This window comes from Aplidium turbinatum, chromosome 3, assembly GCF_918807975.1.
Source record: "Aplidium turbinatum chromosome 3, kaAplTurb1.1, whole genome shotgun sequence".
NCBI classification, from domain to species: Eukaryota; Metazoa; Chordata; class Ascidiacea; order Aplousobranchia; family Polyclinidae; genus Aplidium; species Aplidium turbinatum.
The window spans coordinates 37,900,013-37,925,917 of record NC_137474.1 but is presented as its reverse complement, the minus strand read 5'-3'; the positions used below and the strand labels follow the sequence as shown (position 1 = coordinate 37,925,917).

Below are 25,905 nucleotides of genomic sequence, written 5' to 3'. Positions count from 1 at the left end.
CTGTAATTTGGTCCAGCCAGTTGTTAAATGCAGTACCACACTCGTGTACAGTTTCGAAACCACCTGGGATTTTGGTTAATGGGCATGTTAGGACCAGGTGGGTCAGTGTCCTGTTTTCTACTTAACAAAGGTACTTTTGACCAGCACTCCACACCTTTTCCAGTACAACGCCAAGAGGTTGTTCCAGTTGATGTGCATTTGGTGCAAACTTGATGAAAATCACACAAGCGGTTCTCGAGTTATAAGTGAAGTAACCTTAGCCACTAGGTGGCTTCATAGATAAGGAGCAATAGAAAAATGGCAATATCTCAAGAACCGCTCAACATATTTGGATAATTTTTACCTCTACCCCATGTTTTCTGGGGTGGGCTATCTGTTTATGAACATTAAAACAAGTTTTGACGACTACTTTTTTAGATGAAAAAAAATTAACCTCTTGTCGTTACGCACCAATAAAACCATGATGCGTAACTTTAAAAAAAATTTTTTTTTTAATCGGGTAGAGGAAAGATTGATGAAAAGTTTGGCAAAAGCAGTGTAGTGCTAAAGCCCCAACTTTTAGCCCAAATCACATTTAAATGTAGTGAAAGATGGAAACATTTTGATGCTTTTTATTTTCCTTGAAGAGGTTCAATACTCCTTTGTGATGTCATAGTCATGTTTGTTTTCCCTTAATCACACCATTGTGCTGTCATAGACATTTTTAAAAGAAGCATGGTTGCACTTATCCATCCAAATTGAACTACTGTAGTTTTCAGGACTTTGAGACTTAAGCACTTTTCTGTTTTTGCCAGACTTTTGCCAAACTTTTCATCAATCTTTCCTCTACCCAATAAAAAAAAAAAAAATTAAAGTTACGCATCATGGTTTTATTGGTGCGTAACGACAAGAGGTCAATTCTCATTCTTTTTTACTCCAGCGTAGTTCCCAAATAAAATAAGTTTTCATCTTTGATGTTTGTTTTGTATCTTTATCCTGCATTGCGGTAGCCTAATATGGGTAAAACTTTGTTCTTGTCAGGAAAAGTATTATGAAGCATTTATTCACTATGTGAACACTGAGTAGTGCTGAAAAACTCCACTTTAAAGGGAAATTTTCTTCATTCATGGTTAGTAGTTACTAGCAATAGTTAACATGGGTGGTGGGCATTTGAAAGGAACATTAACCTAAACCTTTTCTGACAAATTCGCTTACTTTTGACAGCTAAAAATATCAGTGATAAGATCTCTTGCATTATGTCACAAATGATATGCAGGAAGCATCAATGACAAAGCGTCTAAGACCTTACAACACACGAAAAGAATACTTCTGTTTCAACATTTATAAAGCATATAGCCTACAATTTATACATCGTTGTTAAGCTATCAGTTAAAAAACCTGTTTAAACAAGCTATTGGCAATAGCTTGCATTAGTAAATTACCACAAACAAGGTAATGTGTGTTCTGAATAATGCCATCTTGTTTTTGCCAAAATTTCGTCAACCCATTGAGTGTGTACAAGAATAACCAGTAGGCCTACCGGTATACTAGCATCGTAGGCTACCTTCCATAAAGGGCACTTCCATAAAAGGAAAAAGAAATTAACTCATCTACATTATGTCATGTATCAAATTGCATTAGGCTAATTAAATGTTGTCAGGTCTACTGCCACAAACATGCCGAGAATGAAAAAGAAAGTGAAACAACGTAGGCTATAGAGCTATGCAAAAAACATATGCTGCTGCCAAGCACACACACTTTGGAATTTCAGCACACCAATAAAACCAATTTTACTAGTTTAATGTTTTTCAAGAGCACTATAATGAAATTAAGCTGCAAATTGCAAAAAATTTGCAACTTTTTCAGAAAAATATGAAAAAAAACAAAAAAAAACAAAAAAAAAAACAAAAAACGCGTGTTTTTTTGGCCCAAGTTTTTTTTGAAAAAAAACACGTTTTTTTAAAAAAAAAACGGTTCGTTTTTTTTGCATTTACAACTCTAGTCGCGAGACCATTCACAGTGGGTCGCCAAACGGTTTAAAATTACCATAAATATAACTTGTATGGCAAAAATAAATACAATTATATAGTCTTTGATGTGCTGAGTTTCGTACAATTTGGTAGGCTACAAGAAAATTTATACTTTCGATTGTAGTACAGTAGTTAAGCCCACGGTTATATATCTAGCCTGGAAGACAGCTTGAGCCAGGGCATGAAAACTCTCTCAGCCTATCTCCAGAACTGGCGACTGAAACTTAGTGAAAACAAAACTTTGGCGGCAGCTTTCCACCTATACAATCGGGAAGCTGATCGTGAGCTACATGTTTAGAACAATGGAAAACCTCTGACCTTCTGCCCCGAACCAGAATATCTTGGGGTGACACTAGACAGATCGTACACATACCGCCACCATTTGGTGTCACTGCGCAAGAAAATGACATCCCACGCTGCACTACTCAAGCGCCTGGCAGGCCACAGCTGGGGGGCGAGGGCTGACACTTTGCGTATAGCAACCTTAGCTCTCGTCTACTCTTCAGCAGAGTACTGTGCACCTGTTTGGTGCTGCAGTGCACACTGCCATAACATCGGCACTGCCATAAACAGCGCCCTGCGCACAGTTACCGGATGCCTACGTCCCACACACCATTGGATAATTTTGCCATTCTCGCTGGCATCCAACCTGCTGAGCTCGTCGCGAAGAAACCACTCTGTTTCTTGGCCGACGGGCACTAAAACCTAACCATCTTCTCCACCACAAGATCTCTGCTTCCCCAAACCAGCACCCCGTCGACTGAAGTCAAGACAACCATTCGTGCCAGCCGCTCAACTTCTGATCAACGCAGCAGATGAACTTTATCTCTGCGGCTACTTGGGCGGACTATAAATGGAATTCTGAAAGGAAGTCAAGTAGCCTACCACCGGACTTCATTCGTTCATCCCCAACACCGACACATGCCCCATCGGCCTGACACTACAAAGACAAGCATGGGTGCGCCTCAACCGTCTTCGCACGGGCGTCGGGCTTTTCCGCTCAACCATGCGCCGTTGGGGAATTGGCCTCTTCATCCTCCTGTGAATGTGGTGCCGAGGAACAGACTGCAGACCACATCATCAATAACTGTACCATCTTCAAGCCACCTAACGGAGTGGAAAGTCTGCGTGTCATGGATGATGAAACTAAATACTGGCTACTCTCTAGTAGCCTTCCAGTGTAGTCTGGGAACATCTTGAGTCTTGACTGGTAAAAGGATAAAGTAGACCCTCGGCCCCAGAGGCTTGCACGACGACAAAGCGCACGGTTAATAGGTCCACCCGCTTATTAAGCCCAATTTGGTCCATTCCGGAATTACTGAAGGTATAGGAGTGGTAGAAAATTGTCTCCCGCAGCTAAAATCGTCCGGTCCCGATGTGGCCTTAATAAGTGGGGACGACCGTATTGGAATTGATATTAATTTGCAAAGTGTTTTTGCGAAAAATTATATGCTTCCGAAACGTTTGGGTCGCAAAGACTTCGAACGATTGCTTTTTGGGTCGCACCAAAAAGTATTTGCGGACCCCTGCTCTAAAACACCGGTCTAGCTAATTTTCCAATCCTAGCCTTTCCTCCGCAATTTTCCGGAACTTTAGTTTTCCAGTTGCAGCGAGCAGTCTCCAATTGCTCGCTGTTCTCGTTAGTGCTCATCATTGTGCTGACTTCCAGGAAAAATGCTTTTTTCTACACAAAACATGTGAGTTCCCCCTTAGCTTAGTGGATGCGCGCCCTGCTCAAGATCACGCGCCGCTGGTTCGGCTCTCGGAGTGTGCGCTTATGAGGAACGCATTTCAGGACTGCTCTGCTCCATCCAGCGTAATAATTGAAGTTGGTAATTTAAGATTTTTAATTGAGAGTAAGCCAGCAGTAAAAGGTAAAAAATGTCAAATTGAAAATCGACTCTTCTAATGTTAGAGGAAAACGTAGTTGCGCGTCCCGTAATGTAGGCTAGGCTACAGCCCTTAATTCAGCGGCACCTAGTGAATGGAATAATAACCCGGCAAAAACACTTCAACCATCGGAAAATTTTACTCTGCCAATCTCAGTGGCTGTTCCTGCGTCAAAAGCTTCTCCAAGTGTGCACCACCAGGAATAACTTATCAAGGCTTTGTCAGTTCGAAGAGAAAGACTCAAAACCAACCAGCCAAATTGTCGAAAACTTTTTCATTTGGCAAGACTACACTGAGCTCATATGATGCGTTATTTAGCTCAACTGAAGCATGACGAGTAAATAAAGACAGTCATGTTGTTTCCTAATCCTGTGCTTTCTTGCAAATTAAATTATATAGCTACTGCAATTAATACTGTAGTTCAGCATAATAAACAATTAAACATGCGATGATCTCATTGAAAAAAAATTGTTATTTGTATCAAATAGTCCTGTTATTTTATTGAAAAATTAGTTCTGATTTATTTAACTGAAGTGTAGCGCAGTTGTCTCCAATAATATGTAACTATGGAGTAATAGGCTTACATAAGTGAGGGAAACTCATAGAGGCAATTTACATGACACGTTTCTTTGTTGGTTAAGCGCCTGACTTTGTGAACAAAAACTTTTCGAGATCAACGGGGTTGGTACGACTCTCAAGATGTGCACTTGAGCAACGCAATCTAAAGACTTCTTTCTATATAGCGGCACCAAGTGGGTGGAACAATTCCCAGATAATACTTCAACAACAAGTGGAAACTCCACTCCGTTAATCTTTTTGACCGGGCCTGCGCGTCAGGGGATCAAAGCCTCTATAAGTATGCGAAACTGGCAGGATTAAGCTCTCAAAAAACTTTTTTCCTCCAAGGATAAAGATTTAATCATTCATAAATTGCAAGTTTTTCCAACGCAAACAAGTTTTTCTTGCTCATTTTTACTTTATTCTTCCTAAACACAACCTTGATGACGTCATGAACAGCGTAGCTTCTGATTGGTTCGTGGTTTATTAGAAATCTGCTTGTTAAAGTGCCTACCATATCTCAATCATCATTTTTATATCTTCTTGCTTATGAGGCAGCAATTCAGGCAACATCTCCCAAGTGTGGCAACCAGTGCAATGTCTTCATATTACGGTCTATGAGATCCACATGTTCTGCAGATCGAAATACTGGACAGTGATTTATGGTGTGCTGTTTGAAATCCACCACAAACACTGGCTGGTGAGTCACACAATCTCCAGGCAAACATATTGTGTTTGAAGCGACCAACACCAGTAGCCTACGAAGGCGATTCAAAGTCACCCATTCTTTTCTTGGCAGGTCTGAGCCAGGTGGTACTGTAGAGTCTGGTGTGACTTGGAATTGGTTGGGCCATGAGATGGTTTCCCAGCAGTCTCTCCATGACTTCATAAGGTCGAAGCGATCTTCATGAAACGCCACAATGTGTCGAGAAAAAGGGCGCCTGGAAGGCAGGCGTTGACGTTGTTGTGCGTCAAGGACTACAGTGTGTAAGAGATGGCGATCATTGACCTGTGGCTTTAATGCGAGCCGCGTGGTGGAACTCTCTCTGCGTAGTTTCTTTCATATAATCACAACTTTTTTAATTGTACGGTGAAGTGATAGGCCTACTTTGTTCTCTTACAAAGTTATGTTAGTACCATAGGACTGTTTGAATCACTCTAGATAGGCTAAGGCCTTGAATATGTTGCTGGTATTCGGTAGACCTCTTGCTGGTTTTGTGTGGACTATCCAGGTTAAAAACGCTTTAATAGGCTACCAACGTTTTAAGTTAAACTATTTGTAAGTTTTAAGATCCACTGTAAAAGAAGGCAATATGCCACTTCCTTTTCATGACGCGCCCGATTGAAAAACATGACCCTTGTAAGATTGAAAAACATGACCCTTTTTTTTGTTCACTTTACTGATCTTTACACACGAGAGTGGAATCCCCAATAATGGTAGTTCGCCCTAACTCTACCTTCTGGTTGTCAGAAACAGAACAGAAATAAATTTTGATGGCTAGAACTCAAAAACAAAAGTAAACTGAACTGAGTACGTTGTGTTTCGTTCTTCATTTTATTGTCATTAACGCATTCGGGACAAAAAAGATACCGTACCAGCTACAATAGTCGATATACCATTAGGATATAACCATTCAAGGTTCTGCCACGTTTTCCCGTCCATTGACCTGCTGGTATATCGACTATTGTAGCAATTATCTTTTTCGTCCTGGAAACGTTAATGACAATAAAATAAAAGAACGAAACACAACGTAGTCCGAAAACCGAACCCTCCTACTTCGCCATAATCCCGCTTTTAGAAACTGTCTAAAATACAAAAAGATTACTTGCTTTCAAACCAATCTACTTGAGAACAGAACCACGTAACTTGTGGTGCAATAACCAGAAAGGCAAGGTTTACTTTTGAACCAACAAGCCAACACACAAAAGCAGAGTAGGTGAGGCTATATTGTTACAAAACTTCATATTACAAAACTCCATATGCCAGAATAAATCTTTGAAACAGGCTCATTCAATAGATCTCCAAGTAATACTGATTTCAATGCTGGTCACATTGGCAGACCTTCAAAAAAAAAAATACAGAACTTGCAAGTGAATGCTTTATCAACTTAACTAACAGATACATCAATTAGGTACAGAACTAACCATATTTCGTTCTGAACCTGCATAATTACTTGGATCATGTATCAGTAGAATAATCATATCTTGTTATGGTCAATTTAAATATGCAATAGGCTACAAAGAACTGTTTTCTATAGATTAGGCCTACTTGTAAACGATGGAACTTTTGTTTAAACGTGCTTTGTCACAGTAATACACTAACAGATTGCAATGTAACGATATCAAAACTGCATTATCTAGGATACAAAATGTCATAGTGGCCAGGCCTATAAAGTAGATGGAGAGATGGCTGGCAGCCATCAGGAAAATCATGAAAACTAATTTCTTCTCCTCCGCGGTCCATGTACGCGACACGGACACTTGCACCAAGAGCGCTTGTTAGCGCTATGATGTGAATGTGGTCGCTTTCTTGGTACATGGGTTCCACCTCCTAAAAAAAAAAAATCTTTATTAATGATGATCTTGATATGATAGGTCTCACGGCATAACCGTTACAAATTAGTTATGGATTTTAAACTGAAAATTTCAATCAAATAGTTGTGAAAAAATGTAGCCTACATCATTAAGTTGAATATCACGGCTATTATTGTGCAATCGATCAATTCAGAGCTTCAACGAATACAAATGTAAAGCCACTTTTATGACGAAAAATGTGTTACATTGATTAAGGATGAAGGATTGGAACAAAAATACCAAACAGCGCATATTTTTTAGATTAACGTCTGGAAAAGCTAATCCTTCCGACTTCTATTTAGAAGAATCAATTTGCAGATCATGGGTTATAAAACAATAGGATCACAAAACTATTACGTACCGTTTTACAAAATTCTACCACAGTTTTTCCTCCGTCTACAAAGTTTTGATAAAATTCGTATTCTGACTGTAGTTGGCAGGAAGTCATTAGGCGAAGGTAAACAACAATGTAGTTAGATAAACCCTCTTCTTGAAAAGTGCGCACAAGTTCTTCAATAGAGCTGTCGGTTTCAACAGATTCGACAACGTTTATGAACTGAAAAAGAGAAATTGAAAACTACTGCTTAAAAACTGAAGACATATAAAAATCACGTTAAATAAACAACGCAACAAATCCAGTGCTTTTCACAATGCTGAGCGTTATGGCAACACTGGTGGCCTCCATTGTGTGCCATGGAACCCCTCTTTAAACAGCTGAGTTTTTAATCACATCATAAGCCAATGGAGTATACGGACGTTTGTCGGACAATTAATAGACGAGTCAATATAAGGTTGAACCCCAAAAAAATTGATACAAAAGGTTTTTCAACGGATTCTGTTACCTATGGGCCTACTAAATAACATACTAAAAGTCTACCAAAATCGGACCTCCAGAAAGGGGTCATTTTCAAGATGGCGTTCAAGATGGCCGCCGAGATGTTATATTGCCTATATCTCAATTGCTATTTAAGCTAGAAAGGCGGTTTAGGTGTCTATCCCTAGGTTTTCGGGGTCAATCAATCGAATTAAGTAGGTTAAATTACGATAGACTGATTATCTACTGAGATACGTATGATTTGTATATAATATACGACCTGGAGGAGCCCGGGGACATTTCGGACGCAGCGATAGGCCAACATCAGACAGAGCAGAGCACGATATTAGCAAATTCACTTGAGGCTTGAGATAAACCGCAAACAAAATCATCTTGACTTCCATTATGTAACACAAGCTTGAGAAAAGTGGTTTTCCAACATTCCAGTTTCTATACTTTTGGCAGCTTGATAAGCCGAATAGTGGTAAAATTTTCAGAGACAACTCCTCACTTTTCATCTGAATAAATTCCATATGTATTGGTGCAAAACGGTTTCCAGTAAACTTTAAAATAAAACGTTTTTTCGAAAACAAAACACTCGAAAATCCGTCCGTAGTATCCCCAATCTCCCCTAATAAGATGGAATTATCATAACAGCATATTACATGCGGCATAACAGGTACTATCAATACAGGCATCTAAGAAAAACTGCAACCAACAGGAGGCTCATACTTGGCCTCCTACAGCAGATGAATACAGGGGATTAATCTGTTCTAAAGAATGGCGTACCATTAAAGTCTGGACACAGACACATTCAGAAAATCATCGGAATTACAACAGTAGGCTACAAAGGTAAATCGTAAACCAGGGTGATCTACCGGTTTGTTGTGTTATTGCCTACGGCTGTCTCTATTCATCATCTTCCGACTCGTCTAGAAGAAACTTGTTATGTGGATTGTCACATTCTTGCAGTTTGCATGGTCCACATGCAGCGGTACATGGTAGTCCGTATCCTCTACAGGAGCAGCGGAGTGTCTTACAGGCAGTGGAGCAGTTGCAATGAATAACCTTCAAGAGACTGTCTGGAGCAGCCTTCATTTTTGACATAAGTGGGATGAGCCGATTCTTTTGCAGGTTCCACCCCCAATTCATGACATCCATACTCTCTGCTTTTCCCATCCAGACCATTATCTGGTAGTAAACTCGACGACAGTGAAATTGGGTAGCAGATTCAGTTGGTGGCAAACTCTCGGGCGTTACAAATGATGAAGCAGAGACAACTTTCTTGCTGAAGGTGTTGTATCGCATTGTCGCAAGGGAATCTGTGCTCTGGCCATCAAAGAAGACAGCCATTACTTATTGAAACTTGAAACTTGGCACCCAAGGTCATCGATTATCTCTGTGGTCTGGTTTGGGGCAGTGAATGCTTTAGCACAAGACCGAAGAACAGAATCTCCATGCACAAGTTTCCGAAAAGCAGTCTTTTTGCAAACACCGAATATCCGAGACGTAGTGTCACAACCAGTCATGGCATGGATAAATATCAACTCAGAACACATGTCATGTCCAAAGATTTTTTTCAAACGGTTGATGTTGTATACTTTGGTACTGCCATCAGCTTCGGACTTGTCTGACCTGAAATAAAGGCCCTTATACTGTCTTGTCCCCGGAGTACATGTCTATCATTGGCAGATACCTTACTAAAGACTGGCCTGGGTGTTCCTTTCCCTGATAAATAGTGTGCATCATCCCCTGCCAGCCTGGCGTGGTCTGCTTGAAGTTGAATGACAACTCCCAAAGCAGATCAACCATGTTGGCACATGCAGTGAGAATCGGAAGTTCTTTGAATGTGATGTCTTGTCGTATAGGCTATGTTTTGCAAAACGATGCTCAATTATCGCAACCTTGGACGTCTCTACAATGTTCAGTTTTAACGTTTCGTGCCTTGGGATAATCTGGCCTGTTTCCTGTCCTGGTGTCAAGGCGGCTATCATGCCCATCCCGTGAAACGTTCCTTTCCCATCAATTGTGAGAATGTTATGATCTACATTGTCTGCTGCGAATAGCAAGTTGTTGTCCAACACATCAATATCCTTACCAAGCATGTTTGGTGCAGAACAATTTGCGGCATTCATTTCAAACCTCTGCATTTCGCCATACGAAGAGCAGAACCCCATCTGACACAAGCTATCCAAAAGAAACCGCGATCGATTTAGATGGTGCAGTTGCACTGAAAGGCCAATTTGCAAAGGGGCAATAACAGCTCGTGGTCGGACTGCCTGTATGATTGCATGACCAATAATAGCAACTTTTCGCTGAGTGCCTTTACCTACAAACAAGGCATTGAACACAACGTAGAGTGATTTTGGAATATAATCAAGAGCCGCCTGGATTTTAAGTGTCTCTGTAGTCGGGTACTGGTCGTTAACGGATGGCACATTTGTCTTGATGTCACTCTTTATGAGCCTGGCAGCTGCTTCAATTAATGCTCTCTTCTGTGACTCTTCATCACCTTCTTGGTTTGTGCTTACGAAGTATGACCTGAGGATGCTTCCCGTTTTCTCTCTCAGCGTCACTATGTCCTCTAAACCTTTTCCTTCTGCAATAATTATGGAGTTTCCATACCGTTTCTTCAGGTGACTTTTTAGGTATTGATTGCCATAAGGGAGGGAACCGTCCTCAGATAAATACTCTTTCATTTCACACCTTAGATCAGAAACAGTCAGCTGTTCTTCATCATTCATGGCTAGGTACGCACACATCTTTGTGAAGGCTTGCTCTTGATCCTCATTCTTTGGTCTTCCAGCTTTCCTAGGCTTTGAATCGCGATCAGTCTGAAACTGCAAGGGGACGTCACGGCTACACCTGAAATGGCTGCTACATACTTTGTGATATACGCAGTCTGCAGCATGTAGATCACCACAATAGTATTCAATTCTACCTTTGACTTTCAAAGACCACTCATCATGGCGGTTTTCACTGCAATCCAATATTGCCTTTGCGAAGATATCAGTTTTCACATAACTATAGTCTTCACTTCCATCATGAACATTATTTCCACAGAAAAGACAATCAGTCTTGGTATTGAACAGACCCTCAGAGTCCCTAGTACCGGTACTTCTTTTATAAGTGCTGGTGGAATAAATCTTTTCGACTTTAAAACGATAACTTTGCTTGCATTGTGATGCGACTATGCACGCATTCATGTGATTATGATGTCACAAACACAAGAACAATAAAAACTTGAATACCACCATCTACCCAATACGCAAAATTATTTAGAAATATGCCGTACATTTCCTTGAAAATGACCCTTTTCTGGGAGTCCGATTTTGGTAGACTTTTAGTATGTTATTTAGTATGCCCATTGGTAACAGAATCCGTTGAAAAACCTTTTGTATCAATTTTTTTGGGGTTAGGTGCCTTTTTTCCGTATATTGACTCGTCTATAAAGAATCAGCTAGAATAAGATTACAGTTCACTTATTAATATTGGATCGCATGACATCCAAATAAGTTGAAATCGACAGGTTTGTTACATTTTGACATAAATAGACAAATCATATGAATAGTGATGAAGGAGATTGAGACAAAGGTCTTGCGTATAAGTACTATGATGAGGAAGGGAGTTAGTTTTTTTTTCTCTAAGCACTTATACTGACTTCACTTCCATCAATAAATCCATCAGCACAACTGCCCACAGCAAAACTTACATTTTCAAAAAAATCTTCAACTGTGAATGTTGGGTAGTTGAGATCCATCAGTTTTTTAAACGAATCTTTCGCATTCTTTTTAAACCTTAATAACCAATAAACATTTTTATGATGCTGCATAGCGCAAGTAGTAAGTACACAATACACATTCAAAATTAATGTAACGTGTCTATGAGAGTTGCAACCTGACAAAAAATTTGGCAGTGTGTCGTAGATCTGCAGTAGGTTGAGCAATCTGAATTTTAATTCTCTTAGGTGATTTCTCGAATATATAACAGTCCAAGACATGTTAATGATGGCAGCAATTAATACCTTGGATAATCTTTTTTATCTTTTTTCATGTGCTCTAAATATCCAAAACCAAATGCACGAAAAAAACAGTTTCCATCTCCTCTGGTTTTTCTCACATGACTATACTTGGTACCCAGCTCCTGCAACAGCAAAGTAGTGGTGCATTTCAATATTATTTTGACACAATGCAATGTCGATTGAACTCCTTTCGTTACGATCTGGAAAACGTTGCATTCCAAATTTGGTGCAAAGTTTCAAACACTAAGCAGAACAATTCCCAATAAAACCAAACCTAGCCTTAGATCACAGTGCATTCTTATAGTTCACAGGTTATTTGCTTGCACTAATCTTTAAGTACAATTGCCAGATGGCATGTTTAGATGTTAAGTTACAACTTCTAATGAAATTTGAATCTCTTCACCTCAATTTTGCTTAAATATTGTAAATCATCAGCTGAATATTCTTTAACCAATGAAGAAATATCTTGTTTTTCTCCTATAAGCAATGATGAGGCTGCAATCTGCAAAGAAACAATAAATGAAAATGAACAAGAGGATATGATAGTACTATCTGATACAGTACCTGTTGTAGTATTTGCAATAATATGCTGGAAGCACTGCTTGTTGCAATCAGCGCGAGGAATGTCCGATTCTCCAGAAGCTACATTCTTGCGCTGACTGCAACGTGTTTATGTTAAGTTTAATCAGTTCGACTTATGCACTGGTAGAGAGCACACGTGTAGTAGGGTGGCCAAAAAAAATTGAATTTTTTTATTTTTGTTTGCACACCCTCTCATTTGAGGAGGATTCATGAAAAAATGACAAGTGCTGTGAAAATTTGAAGTGAATCCGACAAGAGGAAGTGCTCTCCCACCGATCTCTAAATTTGCTTTCTTTGGCATAATTCGTCAAAATTCCTTGAATATGTGACGTAATTCTTTTTTGACTTATCTACATTGCAGTTGCAGCATTTTTGTTTTAACCATTGTTTTACTTTGAATTTATGATATAATTGGTGTTTCCACATGCAGAAAAACAGAAATAATACACAAAATAGATCACATTAATTTGCGTTCTTCTGGTGACTATTTACTAGGTTACCTCGTGATGTTAAAGATGATAACTAGCTTTTTTTTCCGACGTTTCGTCAGTCAGCACGACTGACTTTATCAAGGTGGCTAAAACAGGTTAATACAACCTGTTCAGCAACGATGGCACAACACAAAAACATACTGATAAAATGAGTAAAGTAAAGCAGCAAGAATCAGAATTAAAACACGCAACAAGATACCTAGAGGTTAAACTAAATGCAGTGAATGCCTAAAACCAGTAGGCTACTTCCCGCAGCGTAAATTTATCTATCTATTGGGCCACTGTCAAGAAACGTTGAAAAGACATCAGACAAGACAGAAAGCAATGGGATTAGCAATAACAATGGTAGAGAAGACGCACTGAGAATGGAAAAGGTGAAGCTAAAGTTAAAGTAATTTGTTGTACACAGAGGGGAAATTCTGACCATCTTTTTGGTTAAGAGCATGTTGTGCCTTCTGGTTTATGTACCATTTTTCTGTGAACAATCTTTTTGTATAATCCTTTTCAGTTTTAAGAATGGTGGCGTTGGTCCAAGTAATTTTATGGTCTGAGTTTATAGAGTGTTTGCAAAGAGCGGAATGCTCTGGACGTTGAAATTTAATAGCTCTTTGGTGCTCGTTGATTCTAGATTTAAGATCACGTAAATCTAGAATCAACGAGCACCAAAGAGCTATTAAATTTCAACGTCCAGAGCATTCCGCTCTTTGCAAACACTCTATAAACTCAGACCATAAAATTACTTGGACCAACGCCACCATTCTTAAAACTGAAAAGGATTATACAAAAAGATTGTTCACAGAAAAATGGTACATAAACCAGAAGGCACAACATGCTCTTAACCAAAAAGATGGTCAGAATTTCCCCTCTGTGTACAACAAATTACTTTAACTTTAGCTTCACCTTTTCCATTCTCAGTGTGTCTTCTCTACCATTGTTATTGCTAATCCCATTGCTTTCTGTCTTGTCTGATGTCTTTTCAACGTTTCTTGACAGTGGCCCAATAGATAGATAAATTTACGCTGCGGGAAGTAGCCTACTGGTTTTAGGCATTCACTGCATTTAGTTTAACCTCTAGGTATCTTGTTGCGTGTTTTAATTCTGATTCTTGCTGCTTTACTTTACTCATTTTATCAGTATGTTTTTGTGTTGTGCCATCGTTGCTGAACAGGTTGTATTAACCTGTTTTAGCCACCTTGATAAAGTCAGTCGTGCTGACTGACGAAACGTCGGAAAAAAAAAGCTAGTTATCATCTTTAACATCACGAGGTAACCTAGTAAATAGTCACCAGAAGAACGCAAATTAATTTTATTACCAAATGCCTGGTGAACAGTCTCTTCTCTGTTTTTAATAGATCACATTAATAAGCGTTTGGTATGAAATTAAATGCACTAAACTTTAGCTAAAACCGCATAAAAGTACGTTCACCAGTCACGATTGCAATGCTTCAGGTGACAACACATTACAAACATTTCTCTTGCAATTTCTTGGCAAAGAGTCAACCCATTGATTTTATTTAATGGAGCTGTTGGCATGTTGGCTTTTACTTGCACTGGTTGGAAGCAGCTTTCTGTGGTGCTCGACCACCTGATAGAAGAGCTGGCGCTGTTGTTCATTTTCCGTAAGGACTTCATTGAAGTCAGTAGCTAATGTGACTGCCCAGTGCCGCTCTGCACAATCATTAACGACTTTGAGATCATGGCATGCAAGAAATAGCAGCCTTCGATTAAATGCCTGCTGCACGACAGTGATAGCTCCAGTGTGGATTCTCGTAAATTGCTTGATGTCGTGTCAAAACAAAGTGCAGCTAAATGCTCTGCTACAACTCGTGTATGAATTCCACTACTTTTTGGCTCATTAGTGATCCCGTTCCAACAGGCAGCTTCGAAATGCCAAGCAGTATCTCAACAATCAACATGCATACCAGAAACTACAATGGCCAAAGAGTCGCACTTTGTGCCATTGGCATTAGTCAAATGTTTACCATGTAAATGAGCAACAAGTGGAACTGTTGGTTTAAATTTTTGTCGCACTGCAGCTGCCAGGCTTTCACGTGAGATGTTTTGAGCATTCATGACAGAGGAATGTGACATTGTCAATTCATTTATATCAATTCCAGCTGCAGCAAGAGCAGGAGTGACGATCATCATTGCTTGATGACTTGATGTTATAGTTCTGTTCAGAATCAGTGCTGCATTAAACAGTGGATTATCGATAATGCAGCGTTTTGGTAATGGCTGCTCCTACTGGGTTTTCTTTTGTTTTGGTGTTATTTGGATTTACGGTGTGCGGGTCACTGGAATAATCTTCATCATCTGCTGATCATTTTCAGATGAGAAAGCAGCAGCACTTGATGGTACTGGATCAATGCGATTTCTGTTGTGTCTCTGTTCATCATCTTTGCGCTTTCTATACTTTGCAGCAGCTTGCCGATGCATTGGGTCCTCTGTTGTCATCAGTATCTGTCATGCACCACATTGGTCTATCAAGAACTGGCAGTCTTCTGGTATAGTTGTGCGGCATTTCCAGTTAGCATGTGCAATATCAAATAATGCACTTAAGCTCTGGGTGAAGTCAGCTTCTGAGGTCAGCTGGGAAGCTGAATTTCGCCTCCCTTTGTGCTTTGATTCTCCAATATGCTCTTGTTGGAAGCGTTTTAGTTTGGTAACAACGTGAGTCTTTGCAGTGGTAGCGATATTAGCTTTCACTCACAAGAACTGTACTGCAAGTCTGCAAGCAAGTTGCAGTGTAACCTTATTGATCTTCATCTCGCAGTAGGGATGGTGAAGAACCACATCCCATACAGGCAGCTGACATGGCCCCTCAAGAGAGTCAACACTGGAGAGTGGGTGTCCATTTGTTGACTCTCTTGAGGGCCATGTCAGCTGCCTGTATGGGGTGTGGTTCTTCGCCGTCTCTACTACGAGATGAAGGTCAATAAGATTATACTGCCACTTGCGTGCAGTACAGTTGCAGATGAAGTAATATTAACTACTACCATCTATGCCACTTTTTGATTTGCAGCACCTCCATCAATATCTGCCCCTACAAATGACCTAGCAATATTACAGCTCACAGAGGATTATAAAGAGGTTGACAATGCAATTTCTCAAGTGGCAGAAAAAAGTTGAGGTTGCGCTTGTGGTACATCAGTGAGGATCTTGCTGCACTGCCTTTATTCAGTGATAACACAGATGATGAAAAGAAGGCAATCGTTAATGCTCTTAAAACCCATTTCCCGAAGATGTCCGCCGTGTTGCCCCAAATAAAAATTGTCAAGTTTCAACGTCTCTCTTTGGCACAGTTTGTAACACAGCGTTCACTTAACCTTTTCGAGTCACTGCTTCTGTCGACACATGGCGTGATCGTCATGATTATAAAGAAGCATGCAAAGTTTGGCGTCATCTCAAAGCCGTCAATGATTGTGCAGAGCGGGCAGTTAAATTAGCTACTGACTTCAATGAAGTCCTTACAAAACATGAACAACAGCACCAGCTCCTCTATCAAGTGGTCGAGCACCACAGAAAGCTGCTTCCAACAAGTGCAATAAAGTCAACCAATGGCTTGACTCTTTACAAACATTTCTCTTGCAATTTCTGGGCAATGTGTTGTCACCTGAAGCATTGCGATCGTGACTGGTGAACGTACTTTTATGCGGTTTTAGCTAAAGTTTAGTGCATTTAATTTCATACCAAACGCTTGTTAATGTGATTTGTTTTGTGGATTATTTCTGTTTTTCTGCATGTGGAAACACTTATTGTATCATGAATTCAGAGTAAAACAATGGTTAACACAAAAATGCTGCAACTGCAATGTAGATAAGTAAAAAAAGAATTACATCACATATTCAAGGAATTTTGACGAATTATGCCAAAGAAAGCAAACTTTGCGGTCGATGGGAGAGCACTTCCTCTTGTCGGATTCACTTCAAATTTTCACAGTGTCATGAATCCTCCTCAAATGAGAGGGTGTGCAAACAAAAATAAAAAATTTCAATTTTTTTGGCCACCCTAACGTGTAGTTCTTTTCCCTCAGTTTTCACAAATAAAAGGTATCAAACATGGCGCTGCGAACAGGATAACAATCGTTTTAAAAAATAAAGTGAAATGGCTTACACGTTTAGAAAAAGCGACGTCCCTAGGCTAGACCTGGAAGTTGACAGAGGCGCTTCTTTCAACGCTTGGGAAGAAGAATGGAACGCTTATGTAGCAGTGTCTGGGTTAGCCGCCAAAGATAATCTCACAGTTTACAATGTACTAAGACTTTCGTTCTCAAGAGAAACCGCCAACGTCGTTAGCAACTTGGGGTTGAGAGAAGACGAAGAGAAAAACCCTAGACTTATTATAGAAGCATTGAAAGCCTATGTGAAGGGGTCTATAAACGAAACTGTGGAGCGCAGAAATTTAAAAAAACGTCTGCAGGGACCGCAAGAGTCTTTCGATGACTATATATTTAGTATCGTTACGTAACTTAGTGAAAACCTGTAATTACTGCAATGAAGAATGCGCAAACGAAGCCTTGAGGGATCAAATCGTGGAAGAAACTCACGCTGAAGAGACCGTCGAAGAGTTATTGAGAGAGAAGCCTTTAACATTGGACAGATGCGTAGTAATTTGTCGAGCTCGCGAATCTGCCCGTCGGCAAAGAGCAGATCTTACAGTAGATCGAGTAAACCACGCTTCGGCCTACAAGCGGAACAAAAGAAATTTTACTCAGACAGCTAAAGGGACAACGGCGAGTAAAGAAAGCTTAACTTGTAGCATGTGTGGCCGCCCGTGGCATAAAAACTTTAAAAGACTGTCCAGCTCGCTGTAAAACCTGCTTTAAGTGCGGCAAACTTAACCATTTCTCGGCTCAATGTAAGAACCACATGGCAAGATCTGGTAATAAATTGCAGTTACTAAGCACTAATAAGACAGATAAAGCTCTAAAATTGATGACGTTTCAAGAAACGACGCGTTCACTACGTGGAATCGGTAGCGCACCACGAGTAAATTTGGAAGTTAGGTCACCTAATGGATCGGCGAAAATCACCATCCTGCCGGACTCAGGAGCGGATATCTCGGCCGCGGATGAAACGACCTTACGTTTGCTCGGAGAAGACGTACGGAACATGAGCCGTGCCACAGCACCAAGAACTATATACACAGTCGATGGATCAACACTGAAGGAGATTGGCCAGCTCAAAGTACAGCTGACGCTGGGTGAAGTAACTACTGAAGACATTTTACACATTTTTTCTTCTATTCCAGGCGGCATGTTAATCTCGTGGAGAACAGCTAAAACTTTGCAAATCCTCCCATCGTTTTATCCTAAGCAGATTAATAGTGTATCACGGAAAGCAACGACGAGCACTACACTGGAAGACTTGGTCGAAGAATTTCCAACCGTCTTCGATGGAAAGATCCGGGTAATGAAAGGGGAAGAATTTCGCATCGACATAATGGATCAAGCGCAACCATTTTGTGTGAGTACCCCTAGGGTGGTGCCTTATGCGTATAGAGATAAATTAAAAGAAGAGTTAGAGCTTCTGGAATCTCAAGGCATTATAAAGGCCGTGACGGAACCTATAGAATGGTGTGCACCTATCGTGGTCGCACCAAAAAAGAATTCGGATAATATTAGATTGTGCGTTGATTTCTCCAAGTTAAATAAATTTGTGCGACGTGAACGTTATACATCTTCCTCGCCGACTGAAGCTGTAGCCGACATTGATGCAGAGCAATCACGTTTTTTCACAACATTTGATGCTTTAAAGGGTTACTACCAGTGTCCTTTAGAAAACAATAGCCAACTGCTAACGACCTTTATCACTCCATTTGGCCGGTACAAATTTCTAAGTGCCCCATTTGGTATTTGCTCAATCTCTGAACATTACAATCGAAGAATGGATGAAGCTTTCTCTGGATTAGACAACTGTCGAAAGGTAGTAGATGACGTTATTATATTTGACTCTAAAGCAACCGATCACATCAATAGAGTAAGAAAATTTCTTCAAAGATGTGCAGAACGAGGGATCTCTCTTCATAAGGATAAGTTCAAATTTTGTCAACAACGCATTAAGTTTGCTGGATTCGAACTATCCAAGGAAGGCTATAAAATTGATAGCTCCTTGTGTAATGCACTTAGTGACTTCCCAATACCTGCTAACGTCACTGACTTACGTTCGTTTTTTGGTCTCGCTAACCAGTTGTCTAGCAACAGCAAAACTGTAAGCAAGTACTTATTGCCTTTGAGACCCCTGCTTAGCAGTAAAAACGAATTTATCTGGATTCCGGAATTTACTGAAAGTTTTAAACAAGCGAGAAAAGCGTTGTCTGAAATCGCTCTTCTTGCTTTTTACGACGTTAACAAACCTACGCGATTACAGACTGACAGCTCGAACAGTGGTCTAGGCTTTTTACTTCAACAATGCAGTGACAGCACCTGGCGTACGGTTCAAGCCGGATCGCGCTTTCTGACGGATACAGAAACTAGGTATGCCACAGTCGAAAAAGAAATGCTGGGTGTCACCTGGGCGATAAAAAAATGCCACAAATTTCTTGCAGGCCTGCCTCATTTTGACGTCATAACTGATCATAACCCTTTAATTTCGATTTTAAACCACAAGCGTTTAGACGAAATCGAGAATCCACGGTTACAGCGCATGAGGATGAAGCTCATGGAATACAACTTCACTGCTCACTGGCAAAAAGGTGCATCGAATCAAGCCGCTGACGCCCTGTCTCGAAGCCCCGTGTCGGACCCTACACCAGATGATGAAATAGCAGAAAACGGTATCCAATCTGTGCACAGGTTTGCAGAACTCAACGCTTGCGTAGATTAAATTTAAGGCTTGTCAATCTCAAAGAAGTCGCATCAAACGACCAACGTTATCGCCAACTAAAGGAGATCATCGTCGATGGATTTCCCAACTATAAATCTCAATTGTCTAATACGTTGAAACCCTTTTGGAAGATACGGTATGAATTATCAGTCGACAATGACTTTATTGTGTATGGTGGTCGATTATTCATTCCGAAAAAACTTAGAAGTGAGATACTTGCTAATTTACATGAATCTCACCAAGGCGTTACCCGTACCAGGGAATGCGCTCGTTTGGCCGTTTATTGGCCCGGCATAGACCATGACATTGAAACCGTAATTTTATCGTGTCAAAAATGTCAAGATGACCTCCCCTCGTTGTGCAAAGAGCCAATGGTGTTGAGAAATCAACCCATTTGCCCTTTTCAGGAACTAGCGATTGACTTAGCTGAATTTAATGGACAACACTATCTAATTATGGTAGATTGTTTTACAGACTGGCCGTCAATTTATTTCATGAGGCATAGCACTACGTCTATTGTGATCATCAAAGCTTTACGTGACCATTTTACTCGCACTGCAATACCAGATGTTATTTGGTCTGACAACGGACCCCAATTCAAGTCTGAGAAATTCGCCAAATTTCTTCATGAATGGGGAGTGCGGCATCGTACTTCTACTCCAACCTATCCGCAATCTAATGGGAAAGTTGAAGCAACCGTAAAGAGCATGAAAAAGTTAATTCGTCGTTCATGGACGCATCGCTACCTCGACGAAGATCAACTAGCAAAAGCATTGATGCAGTATCGAAATACGCCATGCAGGAAGGACGGATTGTCAACTGCTCAGAAACTGTACGGACGACCGACTCAAGACACCCTTCCAGTACATCATCGGGCCTTCTCTCATAAATGGAAGAGCGAGAGGCAACAAGCTGAAACGCGAAAAGAGATGTCCGTTGAAGACACCAAAGCCTACTACGACAATCGTGCTCATCGTCTTCCTGAATTCCCGATCGGAACTCACGTCGCCGTACAAAATTCGAACACCGGACTATGGGACATTTATGGGAAAATAGTCGCTGTGGACGACTACCGGAAATACACTGTTAAAACTGCTAGCGGCCGATTGTTAATTAGAAACCGCAGATAGGGTTACTACTAGGGTTACTACGGGCCTTCTCTCATAAATGGAAGAGCGAGAGGCAACAAGCTGAAACGCGAAAAGAGATGTCCGTTGAAGACACCAAAGCCTACTACGACAATCGTGCTCATCGTCTTCCTGAATTCCCGATCGGAACTCACGTCGCCGTACAAAATTCGAACACCGGACTATGGGACATTTATGGGAAAATAGTCACTGTGGACGACTACCGGAAATACACTGTTAAAACTGCTAGCGGCCGATTGTTAATTAGAAACCGCAGATTCATTCGACGAAGAATATCTGAGTCTATCCCCTGGCCCATCGAGCCGCCGGACAATGTCAGACCTTCCGCTAGTGTCAATGTGGACTTGCCTGCTCGACCGCGCAGACAGGTTAAGAGACCGAATCGACTTATTGAAGATCCGAGTTGGCCTTAACCGGCCTGGTGGAATGTATTAATTTTGGTGTTGTATTTTGTAGTGTCATTGAACTTAAGGGGGAGGTGTTGTAGTATTTGCAATAATATGCTGGAAGCACTGCTTGTTGCAATCAGCGCGAGGAATGTCCGATTCTCCAGAAGCTACATTCTTGCGCTGACTGCAACGTGTTTATGTTAAGTTTAATCAGTTCGACTTATGCACTGGTAGAGAGCACACGTGTAGTTCTTTTCCCTCAGTTTTCACAAATAAAAGGTATCAAACAGTACCGTAGTAAAAAGAGGCGGTTCTTCCTGGCTATCAGCATGAAGGGGTAGCACTTATTAGCAGAGTATACTGCATACTCAGGTTATATCAGTGTAGTTTCCTCCTTACCCATAACATTTACAATTACCAGTATAGCCATCTACAAATCACCAGTGGTATAATGCTAATAATGTCTTCCGGTATCACTGTCAATTTTGCAACACTCTACTTTCAAACATATTGTTGATTGAAAGCCTTAATATGATATTTGAAAACAGATAAACGACATTAGTTACGTGAGAGTTATACAGATTCGGTAGGCGAGCCTATTCAAACATTATCATAAGAAAATTATATAAACCAAAGCAGAGATTACTTTTTCAGAATGCAAAAGAACGGTATCAAATTATAACACACTTTACTGTAATGAAGTACCTCGCTTTGTATAGAGTTTTGCATTGTTGTTACAGCTTCATCAAATTGTTGATTAGGCATTGCTAAAAATAAAATCATATAAAACTAAGTGTTGAATAACTAAAAATAATTTTATTATCACAGCCGGCTCTTTGAGTAAGACAAAATCTTGGACTTACGTTTAATGTAATTTTTACAATTTACATGAATAGTTTTATGCTTAACACAATGAAAAAGGTTTTACTTCAAAGGGCTAAAGGATCTTCAGATATACAATTATATATACAATTATACATAGATTATTAACATTGCCTATTATGCTTCACATTACATTTGAACACAGATAATTTTGATAAGTAAAAATTTAAACAAATTTATTTCAATGCGCATATTTTTCAATATATATATATATATTTCTGTTTAATATGTTCATTCTAATGTATATACAATTATACATACACATAAGGGTGCATCATTTCCCTCTCATTTTGGAAATTCAACTTGTGTCATTGGGAAATGGTGACCAGACCATGCCTGGTCAGACTCAACCAAAAGAATAAGGGGGCCACCGGGCCACTGGACTCCCCTACCACCACCTCCTCAGCCACCAGAATTAGGTTTTGCAAAATCGCTATAACTCAAAATCTAACGATAACCACATAGTAAATATATATAACCACATTTTTTTTTTAATTTAAAAATCCAAGAATTTTAAAATGGACCTAGTTTAAACCCTGCCCCAAAGACGTATTGAATTAATCAAACACAGATCGACTGCATTGTATATACCAAAGCACATACAAGCATGAACATTGAACAACCACTGTACCATACTAAGATCAAGGTCAGAAGAAATGTTTTGGAGCTGGTGTACAATTCTCCGCCCTGGTCAAAAAGTACCATGATGTCATAGACAGGAATCGAACAAACATACAGGGTAAAACTACTATACTTTTGCTTTACTGTTCACACACTTCAACCAATGTGTTGTGGTTGACTCCTATCTATATTCTATAACGTCATGATATTTTTACCAGTGTGGAGACTTGTACACCGTTGCAACTTTTTCAATCTAAGAATATGCCTAATATTTCTACAAACAATTAACTTCACCTGTTAAATAATCCTGTTCCTTGTGATCATCATTACTTGCCATGACGTTTCTAAAAATCTTGTTTTAGATGTAATCGGCTATTAGTTTCAGTTGCACAAGAATATGTGAACTATTAAAGCAAATTCAGTAAGATTCAGTATTCAGTAAGGTCAATTTTTTTTCTTTAATTAGCCAATGGAGATCTACTTATCAGGTATAGCTTTGGCTATACTATATAACTTTGCAATTGCACAATGTGCAAAGTTACCAGGCCTGAAATCTAAAATAAAAAATATGATAGGGAAATATTACAAATTAGTTTCTGATATAATCCCCTAAAAATCAGAGAGTTTCACAAAATCAAACTAAACAAGTATATAAACATTGCAAATGTTAACCTGCCGCTCTACCAGCTCTGGTACAGGGTGCAACCTGTTTTGTCCCCTGAACACTTTGTCCTCCGATTTCGTTCCCTGAAAAAAAATCCGGACGTGCCGAAGTCGCTGATCGGAGTTTCCAAAACAGTTGACAACGCTAAGTATCTTAAAATGATAGGCTACCGTAGTTGATAAACCGAACTTCAGGTTAGGGTTATTTTGATAAACTGAACCTCACTTCGGGTTAGGGTTGGGGTTGTTTTGATAAACCGCACCTCACTTTCAAGTTAGGGTTATCAAATTAAAATTGTAGCAATGAGGCCCCTCAATTACAAATGATCATGACCTATCACACTGGAATGATCTATTCACTTCCAACTAACATTTCTAGGCAAAATTACAAAAAAAGTCACACTTAATTTGTGGTGTCTTATCTTAAAATGTTTGCGGAACTCCAATCAGCAACTTTGATTTTGTTCTATTTTTTCTCTCGATCTTTTCAAGGGCCAAAATCGGGAGACGCAGTGTTCAGGGACGAAATAGGTTGCATCCTCTGGGTACCTATGCACCCAGCTTCATGTTCGGAATTGTGTGTTGTTGTGATGTAATCTTATTATGTAGCCTACATACTACAGTACATAGGCTACTATTATAAAATCTGATAGGTACCGTAAATAAAGTTATTTCTCTCTCTCATGCTTCATAAGATCTGTAGAGGTGTTAGGAGTCAGGTTTTCTGGACTCCTGCTCCATTCTCACTACAAAGTTTGCAACTCCAAATCCACTTCTGTTCCAGATACTTTGGGAATATTGACTCCAACACAAAAATAAACCACAATCTAGATTTTTCTTAGAGTTTTCTACTTGTAGCACTTATAGTATCATAAAAGTCTTATACATCAATTGGAAACTTCACTCTGTCAATTGGTGACCAGGCCTGCGTCAGTGATTTAAAGCCTCTAGCCTGCAACTTGCAGGCATCTTTGTGTACAACATGGTAGACAAGGCCAGATATCTTGAGGATGAGCTTAAGGAAGTTGTTATGAATGCTATCCAGAGAAATGCCTTTTTTGCGCACCCTGAAAACGTTCTGCTGGCAATGTTGGGATTGTTGGCAGACGACAACATCAGTATCAGAGAACAGGCTCTCAGGTGAATACTGAAGTCCAGAGAAAGCAAGAGCAGCAATACAGTGCGAGTTTTTAGAGTGCCAACCTTGAACCTTCACGCTAGGAATTATATAAAAATAATTGACTGGCAGACCGAAGATATCACTGAACCTCCTCACATCAAGAACCTTAGCAATAAAGATTTTATTAATATGATCAAAACAAATCCATTCACGATGAGTCCTCTCACAGTTGAAAGTTTTCCCTGTCATAACTAGGCTGAGGAACGCCATGTTAAGCTTGTGACAGAGGCTTCAGGCTCCGTTTGTGGGAGCAAGTCTTTTAGGCGCAGACAGTTAGGCGCCGGTCAAATAGGCGTGCACACTGTGGCGTCTGGATATTTAGGTGCGGAGCACTGTAGCGCCCGTTCATTTAGGTGCTATGCCTAGTAAAGTATGCAGATTGTATCAGCTTGGCAGGTAAGGCAATGCTTTTCACACAAAATGTTATATTGAACAAAAAAATACGGTATGTCATGGCTTCCGTGAGTGACCGGCAATGCTTAAACCGGCAAATGCTGCTTAAAACCGGCAATGCTTTTCCCACAAAATGTTATATTGAACAGAAAAATATATTGTATTTTAATGCGCAATTGCGCATGTTCGGTATTTAGTTGTTGTTAGTCCAGGTTTGCGTCAGCGAAAGTTTTATCAATAAATTATTCAAGTTTCCAAACATGACTGAGTTCACTTTTAGTTAGGTAAGTCAAATAATTATCTACGCTAAACATCAGTAAAAAATATAATAAAATAGCCTATATTCAAGCGGATGGTTGGTAGGCTTGAGTGAAGAGTAACTTAGTTTTCCGTCAAAACCCTGACCATGTTTAATAACCAGCGAAGTCGCACCATTATGCTTGCAGCCAGGGTTCACATGCCCTATAGAAATGTATTCATGTAGTAGAGCATTGTCTCATAAGTAGGCTACTCGCCACACGACCAATCCATCCCGAGTAGAAGTAGCCTAATTGCGAAAGATAACAGATTAAGTAGAGTTCCATCTGGCTGCAACCGGTGTTCAGGATGAATAGCAAATGTCCTGTGGAGATGTGCTAATATCAAGAGTAGTAGAGCGTTGTCTCGCACGTCATCTTCACACGCGCATTAACAAAACAATATATTTTTCTGTTCAATAAAACATTTTGTGTGAAAAGCATTGCCCTATCTGCCAAGCTGATACAATCTGCATACTTTACTAGGAATAGCACCTAAATGAACGGGCGCCACAGTGCTACGCACCTAAATATCCAAACGCCACAGTGTGCGCGCCTATTTGACCGACG

The 25,905-nt window shown here is 40.1% G+C and overlaps 1 protein-coding gene across 2 annotated transcripts; it reads right to left on the bottom strand.

Annotated features, from left to right (window-relative positions):
- Positions 1–6,386: 6,386 nt before the first annotated feature.
- Positions 6,387–23,376, bottom strand: LOC145767207 (ubiquitin thioesterase OTUB1-like). Of its 2 annotated transcripts, none has more exons than XM_082578981.1 (7): positions 23,098–23,376; positions 22,006–22,067; positions 12,270–12,368; positions 11,870–11,988; positions 11,558–11,642; positions 7,393–7,587; positions 6,387–7,008 (listed from the first exon to the last, which is right to left on the bottom strand). In XM_082578981.1, the coding sequence occupies exons 1-7, from the start codon at positions 23,138–23,140 to the stop codon at positions 6,811–6,813; spliced, it is 801 nt and encodes a 266-aa protein (XP_082435107.1). In that variant the 5' UTR covers positions 23,141–23,376; the 3' UTR covers positions 6,387–6,810. The 2 variants fall into 2 exon arrangements, with proteins under 2 accessions (XP_082435107.1, XP_082435108.1); XM_082578982.1 differs by lacking the exon at positions 23,098–23,376 and adding an exon at positions 22,444–22,529.
- Positions 23,377–25,905: the final 2,529 nt, after the last annotated feature.